At 31.2% G+C, this 21,951-nt stretch overlaps 9 protein-coding genes across 9 annotated transcripts; 7 read left to right on the top strand and 2 right to left on the bottom strand. All coding sequences in view use genetic code 12, as the record gives it.

Annotated features, from left to right (window-relative positions):
• Positions 1-563: 563 nt before the first annotated feature.
• Positions 564-2,735, top strand: HOF1 (formin-binding protein; the record flags this gene model as incomplete). Its single annotated transcript, XM_064906119.1, has 1 exon — positions 564-2,735. The coding sequence occupies one exon, from the start codon at positions 564-566 to the stop codon at positions 2,733-2,735; it is 2,172 nt and encodes a 723-aa protein (XP_064763176.1).
• Positions 2,736-2,857: 122 nt separating this feature from the next.
• On the top strand, positions 2,858-4,395 carry DFJ63DRAFT_138806 (D-arabinose 1-dehydrogenase (NAD(P)(+))). Its single transcript, XM_064903420.1, has one exon. The coding sequence runs from the start codon at positions 2,981-2,983 to the stop codon at positions 4,052-4,054; it is 1,074 nt and encodes a 357-aa protein (XP_064763177.1). The 5' UTR covers positions 2,858-2,980; the 3' UTR covers positions 4,055-4,395.
• A 1-nt stretch (position 4,396) lies between these two features.
• On the top strand, positions 4,397-5,302 carry DFJ63DRAFT_138795 (chromatin-binding transcription coactivator). Its single transcript, XM_064903418.1, has one exon. The coding sequence runs from the start codon at positions 4,489-4,491 to the stop codon at positions 4,900-4,902; it is 414 nt and encodes a 137-aa protein (XP_064763178.1). The 5' UTR covers positions 4,397-4,488; the 3' UTR covers positions 4,903-5,302.
• A 399-nt stretch (positions 5,303-5,701) lies between these two features.
• On the top strand, positions 5,702-8,959 carry MNR2 (putative Mg(2+) transporter; the record flags this gene model as incomplete). Its single annotated transcript, XM_064906120.1, has 2 exons — positions 5,702-5,714; positions 5,778-8,959. 2 exons carry the CDS (start codon positions 5,702-5,704, stop codon positions 8,957-8,959), a joined length of 3,195 nt encoding a protein of 1,064 aa, XP_064763179.1.
• Positions 8,960-9,077: 118 nt separating this feature from the next.
• Positions 9,078-9,859, top strand: DFJ63DRAFT_138797 (uncharacterized protein). The gene has a single exon (XM_064903419.1). The coding sequence runs from the start codon at positions 9,196-9,198 to the stop codon at positions 9,772-9,774; it is 579 nt and encodes a 192-aa protein (XP_064763180.1). The 5' UTR covers positions 9,078-9,195; the 3' UTR covers positions 9,775-9,859.
• Positions 9,860-9,943: 84 nt separating this feature from the next.
• Positions 9,944-12,721, bottom strand: DFJ63DRAFT_335367 (uncharacterized protein; the record flags this gene model as incomplete). The annotated part of the gene is made up of 1 exon (XM_064908202.1): positions 9,944-12,721. One exon carries the CDS (start codon positions 12,719-12,721, stop codon positions 9,944-9,946), a length of 2,778 nt encoding a protein of 925 aa, XP_064763181.1.
• A 3,529-nt stretch (positions 12,722-16,250) lies between these two features.
• MEP2 (ammonium permease) lies at positions 16,251-18,315 on the top strand. Its single transcript, XM_064903426.1, has one exon. The coding sequence runs from the start codon at positions 16,529-16,531 to the stop codon at positions 18,044-18,046; it is 1,518 nt and encodes a 505-aa protein (XP_064763182.1). The 5' UTR covers positions 16,251-16,528; the 3' UTR covers positions 18,047-18,315.
• Positions 18,316-18,584: 269 nt separating this feature from the next.
• DFJ63DRAFT_335369 (MFS transporter) lies at positions 18,585-20,063 on the top strand (the record flags this gene model as incomplete). The annotated part of the gene is made up of 1 exon (XM_064908203.1): positions 18,585-20,063. One exon carries the CDS (start codon positions 18,585-18,587, stop codon positions 20,061-20,063), a length of 1,479 nt encoding a protein of 492 aa, XP_064763183.1.
• Positions 20,064-20,166: 103 nt separating this feature from the next.
• DFJ63DRAFT_139122 (ferric reductase family protein) lies at positions 20,167-21,951 on the bottom strand. The gene has a single exon (XM_064903425.1). It carries the CDS (start codon positions 21,851-21,853, stop codon positions 20,270-20,272), a length of 1,584 nt encoding a protein of 527 aa, XP_064763184.1. The 5' UTR covers positions 21,854-21,951; the 3' UTR covers positions 20,167-20,269.

Here is a 21,951-nt window from a genome sequence, read left to right on the forward strand (position 1 = left end):
AATAAGCTACTTTGACCATGATTGAATTATAAACTACTTACAAACTTACCCCATGTGATCAGCGATCCATACCAAATCAATCAACTAGATCAAACTTACGTAAACTTCGCCATCCTCTTCAAACACTATTTTGCATTCGTACACTTCTCCTTACACATCCATACAGTGTGTAGTTGAGAAAAATCCCAGACATTAAATTAAATACTAAAAAAAATTTGTCCTTTACCACAAAACCAAATTTTGGCCCTCCTTCCTAATTAGGCAAAACGTACACAACAAAATTTTTATAATACCAATAGATCAATCATCATCAAATTTATATGTACAAAACATTTAATTATAATGTTAAGTTGTATGATAAACTGTTACAAACCTCTTTCTTTCACAATTAAAGAAAAATCAAAAATCACTTGGTAGATAATATCGTATTTGAGTCAATCATATATCTAATTCAAAACTGAACAAGCAACATTCGTATAGTTGCAACCATTTTAATAAACCATATCACAACAATCAAAGTAATAGACCAAGTCAAGTCATCATTTAATATCACATAATATCAGATGACAACGAAGATGTTGCTGCGAGATTCACATCCACATCCACATTCACAGTATCAATCGGAAGATGTCAACCTTGTTAATAGCTTTTGGGGACCCGATTTCAACGGTTATAATGTTGTGTGTGATAAATTGGATCATTCAATTCAAACCATGGAAGAAATTTTACATTATTATCAAGAACGAATCAATATCGAACAAGATTATTGTAAGAAATTAGATAAATTGAATTCAAAAATATCGATTGGATCTAAAGAAATTGGATCTTTGAAAGTTGGATTAGAAAAATTTAAAATTGAAAATCAACAAATGATTCAATATAATCATAAATTCATCAAATCGGTTAATGTATTAAATTATGATACTTTAAATCAATTCTTTAAAACATATGTTAAACGAATCAATAAAATCAAAACTCATATCAATAAATTAATTTCAAAATTAACATCTTCCCACAAACATTTAAATCATAGTAAACAATTATATTTTGAAACTTGTTCATCATTAAAATCATTAAAATTAAGTGTTAAAACTACTTGGGGTAAAGAAGGGGAAAAGAATCAAGCTAATTTAATGAAACTTCAATCCAATATTTCCAAAATCGAACATGAATATCAATCATCCATAACGAATTATAATGAATTATTATCGATCTTTAATCATGATTGGTCATTAGCTTTGAATGATATTTATAAATTAGAAATTGAACGAATTCAATTATGTAAAGTGAATTGTTTCAATTTTTGTAATAATGTCGCCACTTTATGTGTTGATAATGATCAATCGGTTGATAGTGTAAGATCAGTACTTGCTAAAGTTCAACCTCAAGTAGATTTACAAGATTTTACTAAATATTATGGAACGGGGAATAAAATGGTTAAACATTATAAATTCATTGATTTCTTAAATGGATATGATGAATCATCGGTTAATGAAGTTGAATTTCAATCAGCTCAATTCATTGATCCTGATTTTGAACCTATATTATCCAGAAATTATTCAACTTATTCTCAAGCTTCAGAAGCTGTTAATGGATCCCAATCATCTTCAAATCATAAAATTAATCAAAATCATATTTTCAATCTGTCACCATTAAAGTATAAACCAGTACCAAAATTACCTCCATCAACTCCATCACCTCAAAAATCTCAAAGTATACCAATACATACCAATAGTCATCGATCTAATTCAATTTATAGTTCAAGTCCAGAAGATACTAAAGCTGATGTATTTTCCATTCATAAAACCAAGAATTCAATCACCAGTAATGGATATACCAATTCTAACTATTCGAATCCAACCAATTATTCATCAGGAAATACCAATACTAATCAAGTAAATATTGCCACTTCCACCACCGGATCTAATTATTCAACTGAGAATAGAAATTGGTCATCACCAAGACGGAAAGAGAAACAATTGAATCAATTCCAAGAACAAATTAATAAAATGTCTCAAGATCGAAGTCCATCAAAGAATAGTAAATCAAATAGTAATAATACTACTAATACTCAAAAAGTACCGATTATGAAAGATTTTTCAATTGATTTTATAGCTAAAGCATTAGAAGATTTAAATTCAGGAGGTAATGGAGATGTTAATCAATATAGAAGATCAGTAAGGTTAGCTAAAGAACATGAAGATAAATATGTTAATCAAAGACAAAGTAAAACAGAACCAAATACTCCATTTAAACAACCAACCTCTGATTTTATTGATGATCACAATGAAATAGCGACCAGATATAATTCGATCAATTTCAATTCACCATCAAAGACTACAACCAACACTAAAGTATTACATCAGAGACCAAAATCAATGCTTATTGATGAATCTCATAAATCATTATCGAGTTCGCACCATAGACGTTCATTACTGAAATTACCAAGTACATCATACAACGACTTATATTCCATGATAAATAATAATGAAAATAATAACAATACTACACCTATAACCAAAAGTCCATTCATCACCAAGGCCAAAGCCAAATATAGTTATAAACCTCAACAAGAGGGAGAATTGCTTTTTAAGAAGAATTGGAATATGTATATATTACACAAGCAAGAGGATAATTGGTTTATATGTGAATTAGGTAATAATTGTGGGGATAATATTGGTATGGTAGGGTTAGTACCCGGTAATTATTTACAAGAAGGTTCAAATATATTTTAAGTAATTAAATAGTTCTGATTGTTTAGATAATATATCGTTATCTATGAATTGTGGATGCCTGTAAATTGTCGCAATATTTTCACAGAATTTTGTCACACAAAAATAGGTCAAAATTTCTTTTTCATTTTCTTCTGATGTAAAAAAATACATAACGATCTAAATACGTTAATAATCATCAAATATTGGTTTAAACTATTGGTCTCTTCATTAACGCGTGTATAAGTTTAGTTGGCAACTAGTTAAAGATGACAGTGACGAATCCTATTGGTGAGTTTGAGGTTAAGTTGCCTCATTCTATTGAAAATTTACCGCCATTAATCATAGGAGGGGCGGTGTTTAATAATCAATATTCAGATAATCCTCATAAATTACCAGCTAAAGATATTTTAGAAGCCGCTTTCATGTTAGGATTGAATGCTATTGATACTTCACCTTATTATGGTCCTTCTGAAGAAATCTTAGGTCAAGCGTTGAAAGAACTTGCTCATATTGATAGACAATCGTTTTATATTTGTTCAAAAGCCGGGAGAGTGAAATTAGATGACTTTGATTATTCTCGTGAAAGCGTTAGAAATTCAATTAAACGATCATTAAAAAGATTAGGAACCACCTACTTAGATCTTGTTTATATGCATGATATTGAGTTTGTTGAAGAATCCCAAATTTATGAAGCTTTGAAAGAATTGAAACTTTTAAAAGATGAAGGATTAATTTTAAATTTCGGGGTTTCTGGTTATCCAGTTAAATTCTTATATAAAGTAGCTTTACAAGCTAAGAATGATAAGGAGATTGGTCCATTAGATGCTATATTATCTTATTCCAATGGTTGTCTTCAAAATACTACTTTATTTCAATATTATGATAAATTCTTTTCTGATTGTGGTATTAAGAAATTAATGAATGGATCGATTTTAAGTATGTCATTATTAAGATCAGATATAACTCATTCATTTCATCCTGCTCCTCAAGCTCTTAAGGATAAAGTTCAAGAAATTGCCCGGATTTTAAAACAAGATTATAATGGATTAGAATTAGCTGATTTATCGACCAGATTTGCCATTAAGAATTGGTTATTTAATACTGGAAATGAAAGTGATGATGAATTTGAAGAGTCTTATCCCTGGAATAGTAAAACATCGATTGTTTTAGGAGTTTCAAACTTGGATGAATTACGAATTGCTGTTGAAAGTTATTGGCAAGTTAAAAACAATGAAAATAATATTAATGTTAAGGATAAACCAGTAGTTGATTTAGTCCAAAGGTTATTAGGTGAAAAACATTTGAATGAAACTTGGGAAAGTGGTATTGAAGGAAGATAGATGAAAGGATGGGATATATATAGAAACAAAAAAACATTGTCTTCTTTTTCTTTTATTTTATTTTATTTTATTTTATATTTATTAAATTATGTTATTGTGTTGTTTAGCAAAATCAACTGACGTGTATCTTTGGGGATTGTAGATTAGAACATAAATCAGTAGATCCAAAATACCTATAATCTATCGAACTTGTTGTTAATTAATACTTTTTAAGATCCATTTTTGGAAATTGGCTGAAAATACCATATTCTATTCTTAGCAACCAGAAAAGCAGCAGCAGCAGCAATACAGCGGCGCGTAACCCTTCACGTTCACGTTAAAAAAAAAAAAAAAAAGACTGAACAATTTGAAATATCATAAATAAATTTACTATGAATTATCGTTAGTTATAACTATAATTGATCAAGTAAGGGATATATCTAATCATCGTCATAATGTCATATAACAAGAGATCATTCTCTAATAGAAACAATAATAATGCTAGCAACAGTTCATCTCAAGAAGTGACAATTGAATTGGATAAAAAGAAGCAAGTCACGATTAGAAAATTTAATAATATAAATTTGGTTGATATACGAGAATTCTATATTGATAAAGATTCAAATGAAAAGAGACCTGGTAAGAAGGGGATTTCATTGACAGAGGATACTTGGTATAAATTGTTGGAAGCTACTAATAAGATTCAAAATGCATTGGATACCTTGAATGGTAGACCAGCTGGATCTTCTACTACTACAACAGCAGCTGCAACTCCAGCAATAAAGAAAGCTAAAATTGACGAACCAAAACCAAAACCAGCAAAGGCCCCTCAACCTGAAGAAGAAGAAAGTGATGAAGATGCTGATTGATTCGAGTAATATTACTCATCAGATCAAAATGATCTAGGTATAGATATCAATTTGGGTTGATCTTAAAGGTTAATTTCATTATTTTATAGCATATAGTACTATGTATAAGTTATGTACTTGTCATTATTTATATTTATAGCTCAATTCAGCAATAGATTGGTTAAAAATGATTTGAATTGAATCTTTTTAAAATAACGCAATTTTATACACAAAGCTAACCATTGAACTTTAATTATACCATTTCAACTTTTACTAGTAATGAAGTCATGAATGCTATTTATAGTAATGTTGTCAGTTTGATGTTCCTTGTTTGTGTAAATCATGTTCTATCGTATTGTAAATTCAAAAGTGGCTGATAAAGCGCAATAGTTACTTTTATTCTGCTTAACCTTATTCTATAATGATGACCAATGATTTAGCATACCAATTTGATATATATGCTAGAAGTTGTACTTATAAGAGCCATTAGTCCTTTCAATCGAAACATTTCCTCTTCATAGTCATTATCTTCTTCTTAATCCATTCAAATCATCCCCAATTTCATAATTAATTCTTATCTTTAAATTTAATTTATTCAATTCTTTTTTTAAGCTCACAAATCCAAATCGATTTTTTGTGCTAAAATTGTTGAACTTTAAAATTTTAGTGGTTGCTTTCAGTTTATATTGTGTTGGAAAAGTGTATTGTGGTTGTTATATTGGATTCATATTGCTAATTCATTCAACTTAATCTCATCAGCATCCATTGTTGATTATCCTAGCCTTCCTATCCATCAAAAACCAAAAATAATTAGAGCGAGATGTCTGGAAAAGGTAAGGGGAAGAGAAGAACTTTAACTTTCCCAACGGCTAATTACCTTCCTGTGACTCCATCAGAACAAGGATCGTCATCCACAACGTCATCTCAAGTCAACTTAAACAATCATTCAGCTCAAATAACATCTGCCAAGGGCAATGATTCTGCCTCGGATCCAAAAGATAATAATGATAATGATCCAAAATCAAAGGATAAAGTTAATCCAAATTTGAATTCAGGTTCTTATATTGATCATAGACAATATAATGATCTTGCCCATTTACATTCATCTCCTGCAAGAGCTAGAAGAAGAAGCAGTCAACAACAATTATATACTCAAGGACAAGGTAACATTGTTAAACCAAGTAGAAGACAAACGGATATTTCAGATCATTCTGATGACTTTGTTAGAACTCCATTAGCAAGAAAATCAACTTTACCATTGACAAATCGAAATCTTCAAAATTTATTAACTCAAAGTAATGGCAATAACTCAACTCAAGATCCACAACAGCAGCAGCAACATCAACAACAACATCATCATCAACCATCTATTTTAAATCAAAATTCTCGTGTTAATAACAATAATGGTCCTATTATTGGTAGTAGTTCAAATGGAAAGTTTGGTTCCGTGGCTTTGGATATGGAAGAATATACCAAAGAACAAAGAAGATTGGCTCTGTCTCAATCTTGGAATACTGACCATTATGATGATACCTTTCATAGAGATGATAGTGATAAATATTCCTTAAATTCAATGGAATTTGGTGGTTCCAATCCTTCATCAGATCATTCTAGTGATTCAACATCTTTGGATGATGTATGTTTCCCCGATTACTATGATCATATTGCATCCATTAATAATAAAGAAAACACTTATCAATGGCCCGATATTAAAGTTTTGGAAGAATTTGTAAGAGAAGAAATTGATAATGAAACTCAAGAATTACAAAGAATGACAACTCCTCCATCACCTCCATTAGTTAATTTCCATCATCCTATAAGAAATCCTGTCTCTGAATCAATCCTGCCATTAGAGAGAAACTCTCCAAAACCAACAGAAGGAACTCCTTTATTAGACAATTATCATATTGATGAAATAGCATCATTAAGTCTGGTTCAAGAATCATTTAGAGTAAGACCAACCCCAATTCAACCTTGGGAAAAATCAAAAGAACAAATACCAACTATTTTAAATCGTCCTTACCAAAGTCCTCATAAAAAGTATAATCTGAAAACTGGTAAAATGGATGGAAAATTATGTAGATATACTTATTTCAGAGAAAACTTGGATAAAACCATTCATTCACCATCCATAAGTGGGTTATTAGTGGATGAAGCTGATAGTTATGAAGAAAGAATTGAAAATCAAAAGAAATTATGGGAAAATAATAATAATGATAATATCTTAAATATGGATGATATTGAAGATAATTTAGAAGATGAAGAACTTGAAGAAGATGAAGAAGAAAAATCCATCTTTGACAAATTACAAATGTTATTTCAACCATCTCATTATTCTCTGCCATTATCCAGTTTCCCTTCAAGTACAAGTGTTGGAAATATAGTATCTCCTTCAGTTACAAACACCAATAATGTTGCTCCTTCAATTATGACTACAGGTATTGCCCTTTCTACTTCAAATGGAAACAACACTCCTCATGTCCCATCCAGTTTACATGTTTCGAATATAGTTGAACCTATAAACGTATCATCCAGTAATCTTCCTGGTAGTATCAACTTGAGAGTAGGTCAATCGTCGAAAGGAACCGATACGCCCGTGGTTGGGACCATTGGCTCGGTTTCAGAAGAACTTTCAAATGTGTCACCATTTTGGCTTGATGTGTTAGATCCAACTGAAGAAGAAATGAAAGTTTTATCAAAGACATTTGGTATTCATCCTTTAACTACTGAAGATATTTTCTTAGGTGAAACTCGTGAAAAGGTTGAATTATTCAAAACATATTATTTCATTTGTTTCACTTCATTTGATGTTGTTTATGAAAGACGGAAAGCAAGAAAGAAGGAACATGAAAAGAAATTCAGTAAACTTCAAGAAATGTATGATAATGCCAGTGATGATAATAGTATATTTGGATCTCAAGAACGTAAATCTGCTATTTGGTCTTTTTTCCTGAATTTAGTAGGTAAAAAATCATCCAAACCCAGATCAAGGGAACCATCATTAATGCATCCTCCTACTAAGGACTCATCTTATAAATCAAGAGGTAAAAAGATAAGAGAAGGCGAATTACTGCCATTAAATATGTATATGATTGTCTTTAAAGATGCTGTCATTACATTTCATTTTTCTGCCACTCCTCATCCTATTAATGTCAGAAGAAGAGCTCGTTTATTAAGAGAATATCTTAATGTTACATCTGATTGGATCTCTTATGCATTGATTGATGATATCACTGATTCATTTGCTCCTATGATTGAGAGTATAGAAGAAGAAGTGAATGCGATTGAAGATGCAATCTTAAAAATGCATTCAGGTGAAGATTCTGATACTGATGATTCTGACTCTGATGATTCAGATGTTGAAGAAAAGCTACATAAACCGCCCTTGCATCAACTGATGAGAAGAACTAAAAGAGCTGCAGAAGTACAAGATACTTCTAATAATGTATTCATTTGGAGAAAAAGATCTAAGTCAACAGTCGATCATAATGTTGGAGCTGGATTCAAAAAGCTTGCATCAGAATCTAGTAGTAGCTCCAAGAAGAGTTCTGCTAGTACTTCATCTAAAATTTTAGGTTGGAAGCGTAAAGGTGATATGTTACGTAGAATTGGTGAATGTCGTAAGAGGGTGATGTCAGTATTGAGACTTTTAGGTTCAAAAGCTGATGTTATTAAAGGCTTTAGTAAACGATTTTCTGAAGCAATGGCAGAAAGTAATAAAACTCCGAAAGCTGAAATTGGAATGTATTTAGGAGATATTCAAGATCATATAGTTACGATGGTTCAATCTTTGAATCATTATGAAAAGTTACTTGCTAGATTCCATTCCAATTATTTAGCTCAAATCAATATTGATATGACAAAAGTTAATAATGATACCAATGATGTTTTAGGTAAGATTACTATTTTAGGTACGATTGTCTTACCTATTAATGTTGTAACTGGTTTGTGGGGTATGAACTGTGTGGTTCCAGGTCAAGAGTATGACGGATTGGAATGGTTTTGGGGAATTGTAGGAGCAATGTTATTATTCAGTTTCCTTGCTTTCAACTATGCCCGTAAGGTAACCGGTTTATAGTGAGATTGCTTTTAATTTGAATTTGTAAATTATAATTTTAATAAATATAGTATATAATAAGTCCAAATATAGAAGTCCAGTATATGCAGGAAATAAATTTCACATCCCATGTTCCTGTTTGACAACCTTTTTCCAAATTGAAACGATCAATTCGTCTGAAGTTAATACTTTCAGTGTTGCAACGAATTGGATCATAGTTCATATTCCATTACGTATCAGAAGAGTATAGTTCAATCATGAGTATTCAATTGTCATTAGTGTTTGGTGCCATGGTCATTCAAATGATCACTTTATTGGTATTACTTTTACCGTTACCATACCCTGTAAGAGCTAAAATCATTGATTTTACATTTGTATTACAAAAATCCCAAAATTTCAAAGTTGGAGTTATATTCGCTGTGTTGTTGTTGATTCTTCAATTTTTAGATTGTGTTAATAGATTAAAGAAGATTGGTGATTATTCAGGTCTGCCTTATTTCACTACTGGCGTTGCCACAGAAACTAACAGAACTTTATCATATGATCAATTGGCCACCAAATTCTATTCACAAAGAAATCTCTACTTAAGTGGAGCTGTGTTATATTTGATGGTTGCTATTGGTACGGTTATTACTATCGTCAGAAAATTGGTTAAGAAGGAAACTGAATATAGAACCTTACTTTCCCTGGAAGATAATGAAGGCGAAGTTGAAAAATATAAGCAACTTATTAAATTAAAGGAGAAAGATATTGCCACTTTTAAAAAGCAATTGTCAGGTTTACAAACCGCCTACAATGACTTAACTCCTACTGGTGGTGTTAAAAAGGATGAATAAGTCAATTGATATTGATTTCATCATCAGTCATAATTTTAGTTAGTCGTTATTTATTTTTATTGTAGAAAAGAAATATTTTTTTTGTAACCATAAATAGGGTTCAAATATAAAAGATATAAAGAGAAATGTTATCTATAAATCAATTTTTTTTTAAATGTAAAATGTAATTTCAAATATGACCACTATAATTACCACTAATTAAATTCCTTACTAGTGGGATTTCTTCAGAAGTATTGGCAAAGTAAATGTTAGTGAAATTTACAGCGCTATCTTCAATTTCAAATTTGATTTGCACCCCTGATTCATGTTCAGCGGCTAAACCATTAGTAACAAACCTAGCAATCAACCTTTCTTCAGTTGGTCTACTACCTCCCAATAACAATGGTTGATCATATCTCCAAGTGATTCTATTCTTTTCTCTATTGAAAGCACCTTGAGGCTTAGATAAAGCACTTGAAGCTTGAGCAGAGCCATCTAAAGCAACAGAAACAATGAAGTTTTTCAATACAACAGGAGCTGAATAAGCTGAATTCAAAGTAAGATTGATGACAAGACTAGCTTGATGATTTTCAAACTTCCAAATTTGTTGAATTAAAATAGGTACTTGAGATTGATCAATTGATTTTAAATATTTGAATCCACCTAAAGTTTTGGAGAATATATATGAAGGTAAAACTTTAAATTCATTGCTGTCCCCCACCTTTTCAACAAAAGAATTATTCAAAATCAATTTGTCGTATGAATTTGGAATAGAAAGTAAAATTGGTTCACTTGGAATTGAAGTTTCTGTTTCATTTTGTTTATAAGTAAATGCAACTTCCCCAATAACTTGTGATTTGGTTAAAGTACCATCTTTAAAAGTCGCATTAACGACCTCAGCCACTGAAGCATTTAAACCATAAGCCTCTTCTACTTTAGAAGCATCAAAATGTTTAAAGATATCGTTATTCTTAGATAATGACATTCCTGTATCTTGAGGAACCAAAGCCGATATACCAGTTTGATTTGGTTGTAACGAACTAGGAACAGATTGAGGAGCATTAGTAAACATTTGTGAAGTTATTCTTCTTGCTGCTTGAGGTGGTTGTGGTGGTTGTGGTTGATCATCAGTTTGATGGTGAGCAACTACTTTTCTTGATGGAGGAGGACGAGGAGGAGCTGCTTGACTTTGTACTGAAGCTTGTGAAGGAATCGAACGACTTTGTGGATCTAATGAATTGTGTTCTATTCCTACAGCAGCAGCAGCAACCCCAACAGCACCAACAGCGGCACCAGTCACGACATTACGCAATGACGAAGATTCAATTGTTGGTTCGGGCAATTCTTTTTCTTGAGGATCTTCAAATACATTTGGTTGTTCTTGTCTTGGAGTCGATTGAATTGGTTTTTGATCATCACCCACCTCAAAGCTATATTTACCAGCACTACTTTGTCTTGATCTTGGTAATGACAAAAGAGCATCCGATGAAGTAGTGGTTCCATTGGTATGATGACTAATGAAAGCATTTGTTGGAGGTGGAAGAATCTTTGAAAGTTTTTCTGGTTCAGCAGCAGTTGGAGCCAAATCATGTCTTTGTAACATAGAAAGTCTATTATTGTTAACATCAACTACATCTTCATCATCTGAAGAATCGGAATCGTTATACTTAACGACATTTGGTGAGTCTAACGCATTATCATCAACTGGTTGAGGTGGAAGTTTTGGAGTTGATGGTTCAGCTTTTGGTTTGGTATAATATTGAGGAGCTTGTGAGGGAAACGAATCTTGTCTTTCTTTAGGAGTAGCTGGAAGCGGTTGATTATATTGAGGTTTTGGAATGTCATCCACTACAGGTTGTTTTGGTGCTGATGATGAAGGCCCAACTCCTGATCCACCCATTGAGATGACTGATGAAGTTCTAGTTTGAGATTTTGATAAATCGTTTCGTAATGGAGCAGAAGAAGTGGTTGTTATTGATTCTGTTTCGGGAATAGTATCATTAGGTTGTAATTTCGAAGCTCTCTTATTCTTATTTCTACCAAACATTGAACCAACTCTACTTAATCTTGAACCCTTTTTGCTTTTTGTTGAAGCTATATCCTTTTCATCATCAAATGTATTGTTACTACTAGTAGCGGTAGCTTGGCTACTATGACTTGCTGATCTAAAGGTGCTGAATCTTTTAGAAGCTTTTGGAGTGGTAGTGGTGTTATTGTTTTGATGATGAGAAGGTTTTGAATTTAATTGAGATTGCTGTTGTAATAATTGTTGTTTAAAAAATCCATCATTAACAGGTTTAAAGTCAGTTGAAATAATATGATTCAAATAATTATTCATTTCATTTTTCAATTTGAAACTTCCTAATAAATAATTAGTTGAATTTTCATTATTAGATAAATTTTTGGTTAATTTTGCATTATGAAATTGAAAGAAATTCAAGATTGAATCGAATAATAATTGAATTTCAAACAGTTTAAAGTTTTCAAAGTTTTCAAATATATGAGGAGCTTTATAATTCCATTGAAATTCAGCATTTTGATCATTTTTAGATAATCCATGACTAAGTTCTTGTAATTCTTGACTATTAACTAATAATTCGGATAATCTGACATCATTCTCCATTAAATCACGTAAAGGAGCAATTATTTCACGTTTAACCCCTTTATGAATAGATTCATTTGATTCCAATTCTGTCTTCAATGAAGTTAATAAGCAATTCCAATTTCTTGAAAAATTACTATCTGAATTTTCATCATTAGCAACAAAACTTGAACCAGTATCAATTAATCCTTTTAATCCTTGATTATAATTGTGAAGAGTAGCATTGTAATCCTGAAACCAACGCAATAACCTATCATTGATTAAACTTGAGGTCTCATTAAGTCCATTAGGTATTATTAACGCAGCTTGATTAGGAGTCTTTGACGTCAAAATATGAGTGGGGTAATTGAACTCTTGAGAACTCATCCTATCTTTTTTATTTTTGACGATATGACTAATAACAACAAATCAATATAACCAATCGATCAATTTGATGATATGAGCAGTTAATTGTTTAATTACAATTGATTATAGTAATAATAGGAGTCGAATGGATGCATTTTGACCGATTTAACCGTTTATTTTTCGTGTTTTGGTTTTGGGTTTGTCATGGTTCAATCTATGTGAAAGGTCGTGTAAAAGTGTCACATTTCATCTTACCATTTTTACACCCAAACCATCCCCCACGCAGTCAGAAAGTGATACCTCTGAAAGCAGTGTTATAATTGATTATGAAATATACAAAATTATTGAATAGAAGTTTGATAGGAAATGTGAGGATATCAATTCTGATCAATTGAATGAGTCATCCGGTCAAAACTTGATATAATTAAAGATAGAGAGATAACATAAGTGAAAAGTTTGAAAAAAACCTGAAAATTTTTCATAGGTTTAATCAAACCATTACCTCTTTTTTGAATTAAACTTTGTAATTAAACTTCTTTGAAATAATACGTAAACTAGATACTTAAAAGTATTTTTATGTGATTACAGGACCGTTAACGCTTTTGATTTAAAAGAATTATAATAAAAATAATAAACTTACACACAGATAATACGGAAAATAATTAGAGTTCTTAAAAAATAGGATCGGTCAATCATAGATGGGGGCTTTAAATGACATCATAAACATCCAACTTTTCAATCAAAGATTATCGGAAACCATTCATTGTATGAACGATACGAAATAATATTTGTTTAACCAATTCAATTGAAGAGTTGAAAAAAAATTTCACTTATTCAAACAAATAAAATAATATTGATAAACTACTTCTCCACATTTTGAAATTGTAATCTTGAGTCTCCTGTTTTCCAATTGCATAAAGCATGATGAAAAATGATGGGGAAATTGAGAGATAAGAAAGCTTATATTAATGAATACATTGACAAAGGATTAACGAATGATATAATGTAAATTTTTTCTTGGTATTTTATTTATGGTTAAAGCTTCTGATTGTGATGTGACTTAACTATACTAAAAGGTTAATTAATTTTATGAATTGCTATCAGGGATTATAAAATAATTACTTCAATTACAATAATTACGACTCTTTAAAATAAATTGGAGGGAAATAAAATGAAGGATGCACAGAAAAAGGTAATAGGTGGTAAAGAAAAATGGTTTTAAGTGTTCCAGTAATAATTTTTGTTGATAACGGGAAAGAGGAACTAAGCACTACTCCTCTTCTCACCCCCACCCCTTTCTTTTCTCACAACTCTTTATTTAAGTAAATTTTTAAAAGTTTAAATTAGGTTGTTGTTGTTGTTGTTAATTGATTGCATTTTTAGTTATCTAAAGAATGTTACAAAACTTAGGCAACTATTAATTTATAAATTAAACGTTTCTATACATCAAAACAGTTGAAATCCACTTTATAAATCCTTAGTATAAAAGGAATTAATTAATTTTAAATTGATTTGATAAGGATAACGCAAAATGGTTCAGAGAAAAAAGGATTATTAATTGCCCATGCTTACTTTCATAAATATTGTACCATGCACCCCTCCTCCCTCCTGCTTTAATAATAGCCATTAACTTACTGGGTTAATTGCGTACCAGACGAATACTAGACCAGAACCTAACTAATCCATAATATTTTTAAGCCTTCTCTAAATTAACTGATGTTGACTCATTTTAATCGTTTTATTGTTTTTTTTTCTGCTGCTTTGTTTTTAATTTTATTAATATATACTTCTTATCTATATAATTTGCTTCATAGGGTTTTGGCTTTGTTTTGATGGTTATACTTGATTTGTTACATAAATAGAAATAATGCCGTTTTACGGCATTTTTTATTCCTTTTGCTTTTTGTGCGTTGACAATTTTGTGATCACAATCTTTAGACTACTATATTTTGTTTTGTTTTGTTTCACCTTCCATTTTCTGATTTAAGACCGTTCGTGGATAGTGAAATGATTATCGTTAACGGTAAGGAACTAATCTAATCTAATTAATTGGTTATGGGATTTGGTTATTTAATTTTAATCAATTGCGTCAGTTTATTCGTATAGTTTTGGTTTAATGTATGTAAGTATGTAATGGTGGAACAATTTTGCCGAGCTTACCATAACAGCCTTCCCCCCCTAGTCCCCCACTACTCTCCCTAAAGTTCCAGATACGAACTTTTTTCTTTTTTTTTTTGTAATTAATATTTTAAGGAAACGCTATTTTTAATTGATTAGGTAAATCAATCAATCAATTAGATTGAGATAAACTAATTATTTCCTAATAAACCTAAACCAATTGAATTGAACGGTCTGAAGTTGTTATTTATCACATTACTACAGAATTAGTTAGATTAAAAATGAAATACAGGATCTTGCAAATAGTTAAATTCTAAACTCTTAGGCTGTCAAAGTAGTAATATTATTTTTAGATTTAAAATTGGGTTATATGCTTGATGGGGAGAAAAAACCAAGAAAAAAAGAAAACCATTAAAGCGTTAAAATCTGATAGTGAGAGTTATCTATAAGTTGTTGTTGTTTTGTTTTGATTTGTTTTGATTTGATATTTGTCTTTCATTTAATTGATAATACTTAGTAATTGTAATACGAATTGTCAATGATTTGAGAAACAAACATAAAAGACATTAGTTAGAATTGAGTTTTTTGAACTCAATTGCAATTGAGTTGCTAAATTTCATTGCAACAAGCTTTATTGATTGATTCACTCGCTCAGTTATTACTTGATTACTAACCATCATTAATGATTAGTAGTAATGGCAATCAAATAATGATTTAAAGTCGGATGTGATACTAGTTAGCCAACTCTAAACTGTAAAAAGAAAATCATAAAAAGCAAACAAAATTGCGCGAAACCGGTGAAAACAAAAATACAGTTTAATTAAAAAATAAAATTGTTTGGTGTTTTTCCCAATCTTACAAGTGCATCCTGCATACACCTTATCAATTGAATTTTTGTATTAGCCGATGGTAGACAAGATTCATAATTAAAAAATAATGCGATAACTGATTTTTATTGGCTGATGATAACGGGTGTGCGTATAACTATCTTTATAATGGTAGCAGGATATTAATTTCAATTCGTCCTCCTGTTAATTTCACTCTAATTTAAATTCTTTCTTTTTTTTTCTATACATGGTTGGTTGGTTGGTTGGGTTTATTTAGATTAATTGATCTGACTTATGTGTGGTGGTTTGGTTGTAATAATATTAACGGCTTCTTTTACAGCCTTGTTTTTTTTTTATTTAGTTATTTTTTTTTTTTTTTTTTTTTTTAGTGGTAATCTACTTTCACTTTCTTGGGTCAATTACTCAATCAAGTCACATATTAAGATTACTGATAACCTGTAAACTTCAATTAAGGAGTTATACATATCGTATGTGCATCCAACTATTTTGTACATTACACCTTCATTTGGAAACATATTATTTAAAACATTAATTATTTTATTTTATTTTATTTAATCTTTTTTTTTTTTTTTTTTTTAATTATTGGCTTTTTTTGCATATGGTAGATTAACGTATTATCAAATTTTCTTTTTGTTTGATACCTACCATTTCTACTACTTCTAACAAGTATATATATACCAACAGATATCTCCAATTTTAATCTTATGAAATCTAATTTGAAATTTTATTTATTTTAAATCTTTCTTTATTTTACTTTCTTCTTTTCATTCTTAATTTTTGTCTTTTGTATATTATATCTTCACTTCCCATCTTTAGAAATTAAAGGATCCTTATAATTATTTAATATAATAAGAATTCCAATATGTCTAATACCCCAGGTGGTGATGTATTCACTTTTGATTTAAATGGTCAATTCGATAAAGGTGATATGGCCTGGATCGGTGTTGCTGGAGCCTTGGTGTGGATTATGATTCCAGGTGTCGGTCTTTTATATAGTGGTTTAGCAAGAAAAAAGCATGCTTTATCATTATTGTGGGCTTCTATAATGGCCTGTTGTTTAACCACCTTCCAGTGGTTCTTTTGGGGTTATTCTTTGGCATTTGCGAAAGGTTCATCTCAATTTTTAGGTAACTTGGATTTCTTTGCCTTAAAAAATGTGTTGGGTTCTCCATCTGCTGTTACCACACTTCCAGATATGTTATTCTGTTTCTATCAAGGTATGTTCGCCGCCACTACCGCTATTTTAATGGTTGGTGCTGGTTGTGAAAGAGCTAGATTAGGTCCAATGATGGTTTTCTTATTTATATGGTTAACTGTTGTCTATTGTCCAATTGCTTCTTGGACTTGGGGTTCTAATGGTTGGTTATACAACTTAGGTGCTTATGATTTCGCTGGTGGAGGTCCTGTCCATCAAAACTCTGGTTTTGCTGCTTTAGCTTATTCCTTAGTTTTAGGTAAAAGACATGATCCATTAGCCACTGGTAAAGTTCCAAAATATAAACCACATTCAGTATTTTATATTGTTTTAGGTACGGTTTTACTTTGGTTTGGATGGTTTGGTTTCAATGGTGGTTCCACCGGTAATGCTTCCATTAGATCTTGGTATGCATGTGTTAACACCAATACTGCCGCTGCTAGTGGTGGTTTAGCTTGGATGATTCTTGATTGGTTCAGATTAGGTGGTAAATGGTCCACCGTTGGTTTATGTACTGGTGCCATTGCTGGTTTAGTTGGTATTACTCCAGCTGCTGGTTTTGTTCCAATTTATACCGCTCCACTTTTCGGTGTTATTCCAGCCATTGTTTGTAATTATGCTGTTGATATTAAAGAATTATTACACATTGATGATGGTTTAGATGTTTTCGCTTTACATGGTGTTGGTGGTGCTTGTGGTTCATTTTTAACCGGTATTTTCGCTGCTGATTATGTTGCTGCTTCAGATGGTTCAGTTTATGCTGACCCATCTGCTAGAATTGCTGGTGGATGGATGAATCATCATTATGAACAATTAGGTTATCAATTAGCTGAAATTTGTGCCATTGGTTCTTGGTCATTTATTGTAACTGCTATTTTATTATTAGCTATGGATAGAGTTCCCTTCTTAAGACTTAGATTACATGAAGATGAAGAAATGTTAGGTACTGATTTAGCTCAAATTGGTGAATTTGCCTATTATGACAGTGATGTTGAAGAACATTACAAAAACCCAGAAGAAAGTCCATATGTCATTGAACCAATCAGATCCACTGAAGCTAGACTTGCTAAATTAAAAGCTGTTACTTCTTCCAAACAAGCTGATGAAATCGATGGTATTACTGCAGATGGTAAAGGTTCTTTAAGTCCAGATAATGGAACTGTTAGTGATGCTTCTAAAAAGTAATTTAATTAATAATAACAAAAATATTATATTATATTAAGTTATATACTGTTTTTTAAAGCCTTCAATTCTATTTTTAAATTTTTCAATTCTTTCTTAGTTATTTTTAATTTTTGATTTACCTATTTTTAGTTATACTTCATATGATTACTTTACATTATATTAATAAAAAAATGATCATAAAATTGTTTAATTACAAAGTAGAATTCTTATCATAGTAACAAGTTGGATTACAAATAGGCCTCTGCGAAATCTAATTACTCGGAATTTTTATTCAAAATCATAGACGTTTTTTTATTTTATAATTTTCCACAAGGCGGCAGAATTATTTTTCCTAAGATTTTTTAGTACCAGTTTATTTTCTCCAGCTTTCGGGAAGATTAACAAAAACGGTCGAATTTATATCGATGACATTCATATTTAAGGGCTATACATATAATTAATTATGGATCATTTAAGTATACTTGAATCGCTGTTCAATTGAGTTTGATACAAGCATTTTCATTTGGAAAACTGGAAGAAAAATCATAGGAACTGTTTAATGCTGGTTTTAACTGATAATAAGATCAGATCACCTTCTAAGGATATTAGTTATTCACTTGACATTACTGAAATTGATCCGTTTGAACGCCAAAACTCAAACACAAATGATCAAGTTTTAGATAAAAGGCCTCCTTTGGAGTATAGACCAACTGAAACTGATGAAATTGCATTTGAACATCATGAACCTGCTTCTGAAGATGAGATCGAACTGGGTTTAGAAATGGAAGAAGAAATAGGTCCATTATCTTTTACCAATCCACCAGGGAATCTTCATCGAGTCATAACTGCTTGCATTTGGGTATTTACTTTAGGTTGTTCTGATGGTTCTGTGGGAGTTTTATTGAATTATATCGAACTTCAATATAATATATCCTATAGTGTTTCTTCATTATTATGGTTGAGTAATGCTGTGGGCTATATATTAGTTGCAGCCCTTGCAAGTAAGATTCAAACCCATTTAGGAAGAAAATCAACCACTATTGGTTGTGTTTTCTCTGTTATAATGTATTCAATTGTTCTGTCGGGACTGAAATTTCCTTTGATAGTAGCTGGGTTTTTCTTTGGAGGGATCGGAGTCGGAATTTGTGTATCACAGTTTAATGTATTTGTTAGTAGATTGGAAAAATCATCTACTGCGTTAGGTTATTTTCATGGTTGTTATGGGTTAGGTGCATCTGTATCTCCTTTGATTGCTACTGCACTTGTTGAAGCTGGCATTAAATGGCATTATTATTATTTGATTTTAATCGGCTTAATGGTATTTAATACAGGTAATACTTACTATGCATTTATTTATAAAGGAGATGAATTAAAACCATGGGATGCTGAAGAATCTAAAGAAGGCGAACAAGATCTTATGAAAGAAGCTATCAAAAATAAATTAACCTGGATGACTTCCTTTTTTGTATTGGTTTATCAGGGAGCTGAAGTTGCAATTGGTGGTTGGGTCACAACATATTTAAGGGAATATCGTAAACATAATGAGGCTTCTATTGGTTATGTTGCTTCAGGGTATTGGTTTGGTGTTACATTTGGAAGATTAGTTCTTACTAGATTGATTCATAAGCTTATAGGTGCGAGAAGAGGTAATTCAATATTGGGTGTCTTGGCAATTATTTTTATCTTGCTAACATGGTTGATTCCAAGTTTACCTATAGAGATTTTAACAATTACCTTAAGTGGTATTTGTATTGGCCCAATTTATCCATTATTAATGACTTATGTTGTTCTGGAAGGGCTACTTCCGAGAAAAATTCAGGTTGTGTCCTTGACTATTACGACGGCATTTGGATCTTCTGGTGGTGCTATTTTCCCATTTATTGTTGGATTAATTTCTCAATTTACAGGCACTTTCGTGGTTTTTCCACTGTGTATAGCTTTGTTTTCAGCTATGTTGGTTCTTTGGTTGTCTATGCCCAATACTAGATACAGAAATATTGCTAAAGGCAAGTTAGGAAGATTTAAACAAGTATGGTAAATCGTTTTCGTATTTAAAGCAATTTTTATTAATAGAAAGTAACATTTAATAATATTTATATCGGGATTTTTTGAAATTTTCCGTACATCTCATTGCTTCCATTGAAGCCATAAATAATCTATTTACAAAACACATAGTAAGTAACTGTCTAGAGCCTAGACAGTTATAAAAATAAATAACAAAATAAATAAGTAAATAAATAAAAACTAAAATGATTCTGTATAACAATATACATCTGGAGGGTTTTTAAGCTTTCTATTTGCTTGACAAGAAACTTTGATCTCGTTGGTGAATCTAGGAGGTCCACATGAACATACAGCTAAAGCCTTGAAAGTATTACCATTTTCATTAACTAACAGTCTAGCTACTTTACCAATTATCGTTGGAATATTTGGTCTACTATAAATTGATTTGACTCCTGGTAAGTCTAATATAGATACCTCAGATATGGAACTTGAAGTAGTAGATATATCAGCAAATAATTCTTTAGACTCGTGACTAGTATGTGGACTACTGTCTACTTCTATGTAATTCGATTTTATTTCATGCTTAGTACGTGGGCTGCTTTCTTCTTCAATATAAGTAGATTCTGTAGTAATAGTACTTTGTTCTTGTGTCATATACAAATCCATAGTCAATTTTCCACTGCGTATGAATTCTGATAACTCTTCATGCAAATGTTTAATCCAGGAGACATTTTCTTTCTTCTTTATAGCCCATACTATATGAACTTTTGCATTTTCAGGTCTATGAAGATAATCATTTTGCTCTTCTCTTTCTTTAATTTTTCTCAACAAGTCCAAAGTAACTGGAAATATGAAAGCACATCCTGAACCAGCTCCGAAGAATAGACTTGTATCAAATGGTAATAATGATTGAAAGTGACCACCGTAAGGGCCATGAAAAGTAGCTTTCAATTTTACTATTGGTCCCTCTTCTTCATCTTCCTCTTGCAATTTCACCATCTTTTTCATTAACCTCTTAGTAAATCCTTTTTGCATTCTGATTATTAATTTAATGTGCTTAGAATCTGGTAAACTAGCAATAGTGAATGGATGCATTTGAAAAAAATTCACTTTTGGCACATTCAAGACTATATGTTGACCTGGCTTCCAATAACCAATTTTGGGCAAGAGCTTCGAATACCATGAATCATAAGTAAACTTCAATAACTTTACAGGAATGGTAACAGCTATAGTTTCATCGTCAAGCTTTTCAAAGCTACATTTTGCCTTTGTGGGTGATTTCCTCTTGTGAATAAAGGCTACTACCTTGGACAATATTCTATCCACTACAATCAAGTGGACTGAAATAAGCACTGCTGCAGCGTTCCCTTTATTATGGAAATAAGCCAAAAGTAGCATAATGAATGAAAATATCTTATGTTGAACAATGAAGAAATCATATGATAACTTTCTGATAAGTTTTAAACTTCCAAAAGTCAATACTAACAAGCTACCATAAGCAATAAAACCGAAAATTTGAGGTGGTATCATAAGCATAATAGGAAAATCCAATCCAAGCCAGTAAACACAAGCCATAGCAAAATGTAGAGAAATCATTGCAAACATATACCTTCCCAACCATTTGTGTAAAAAGGCTAATCTGTCATGTTGAAGACCAGAAATAGCACCAAGCAAATCATTCTTACTGGTCATCAACATTAATGTAAGTAAATTTCCTAAAGCCACCTTCAGAATTCTTTTGCTAACAACATAATATCTTGGTTGATAATCTATGTCTTCTGTTTGGACCAAACAGAATACAGCATTAATTATCATAAATATCATACTCAATAATACCACACTAGGCTGAAAGTAAAATACTTTTTTGTAGAAAGGAAGTCTAATCCCAATACAGCTTGTCCAGTAATTCCAATTGTTTAGGA

The sequence above is a fragment of the Scheffersomyces coipomensis genome (assembly GCF_036884675.1).
Source record: "Scheffersomyces coipomensis strain NRRL Y-17651 chromosome Unknown DFJ63scaffold_3, whole genome shotgun sequence".
NCBI classification, from domain to species: domain Eukaryota; kingdom Fungi; phylum Ascomycota; class Pichiomycetes; order Serinales; family Debaryomycetaceae; genus Scheffersomyces; species Scheffersomyces coipomensis.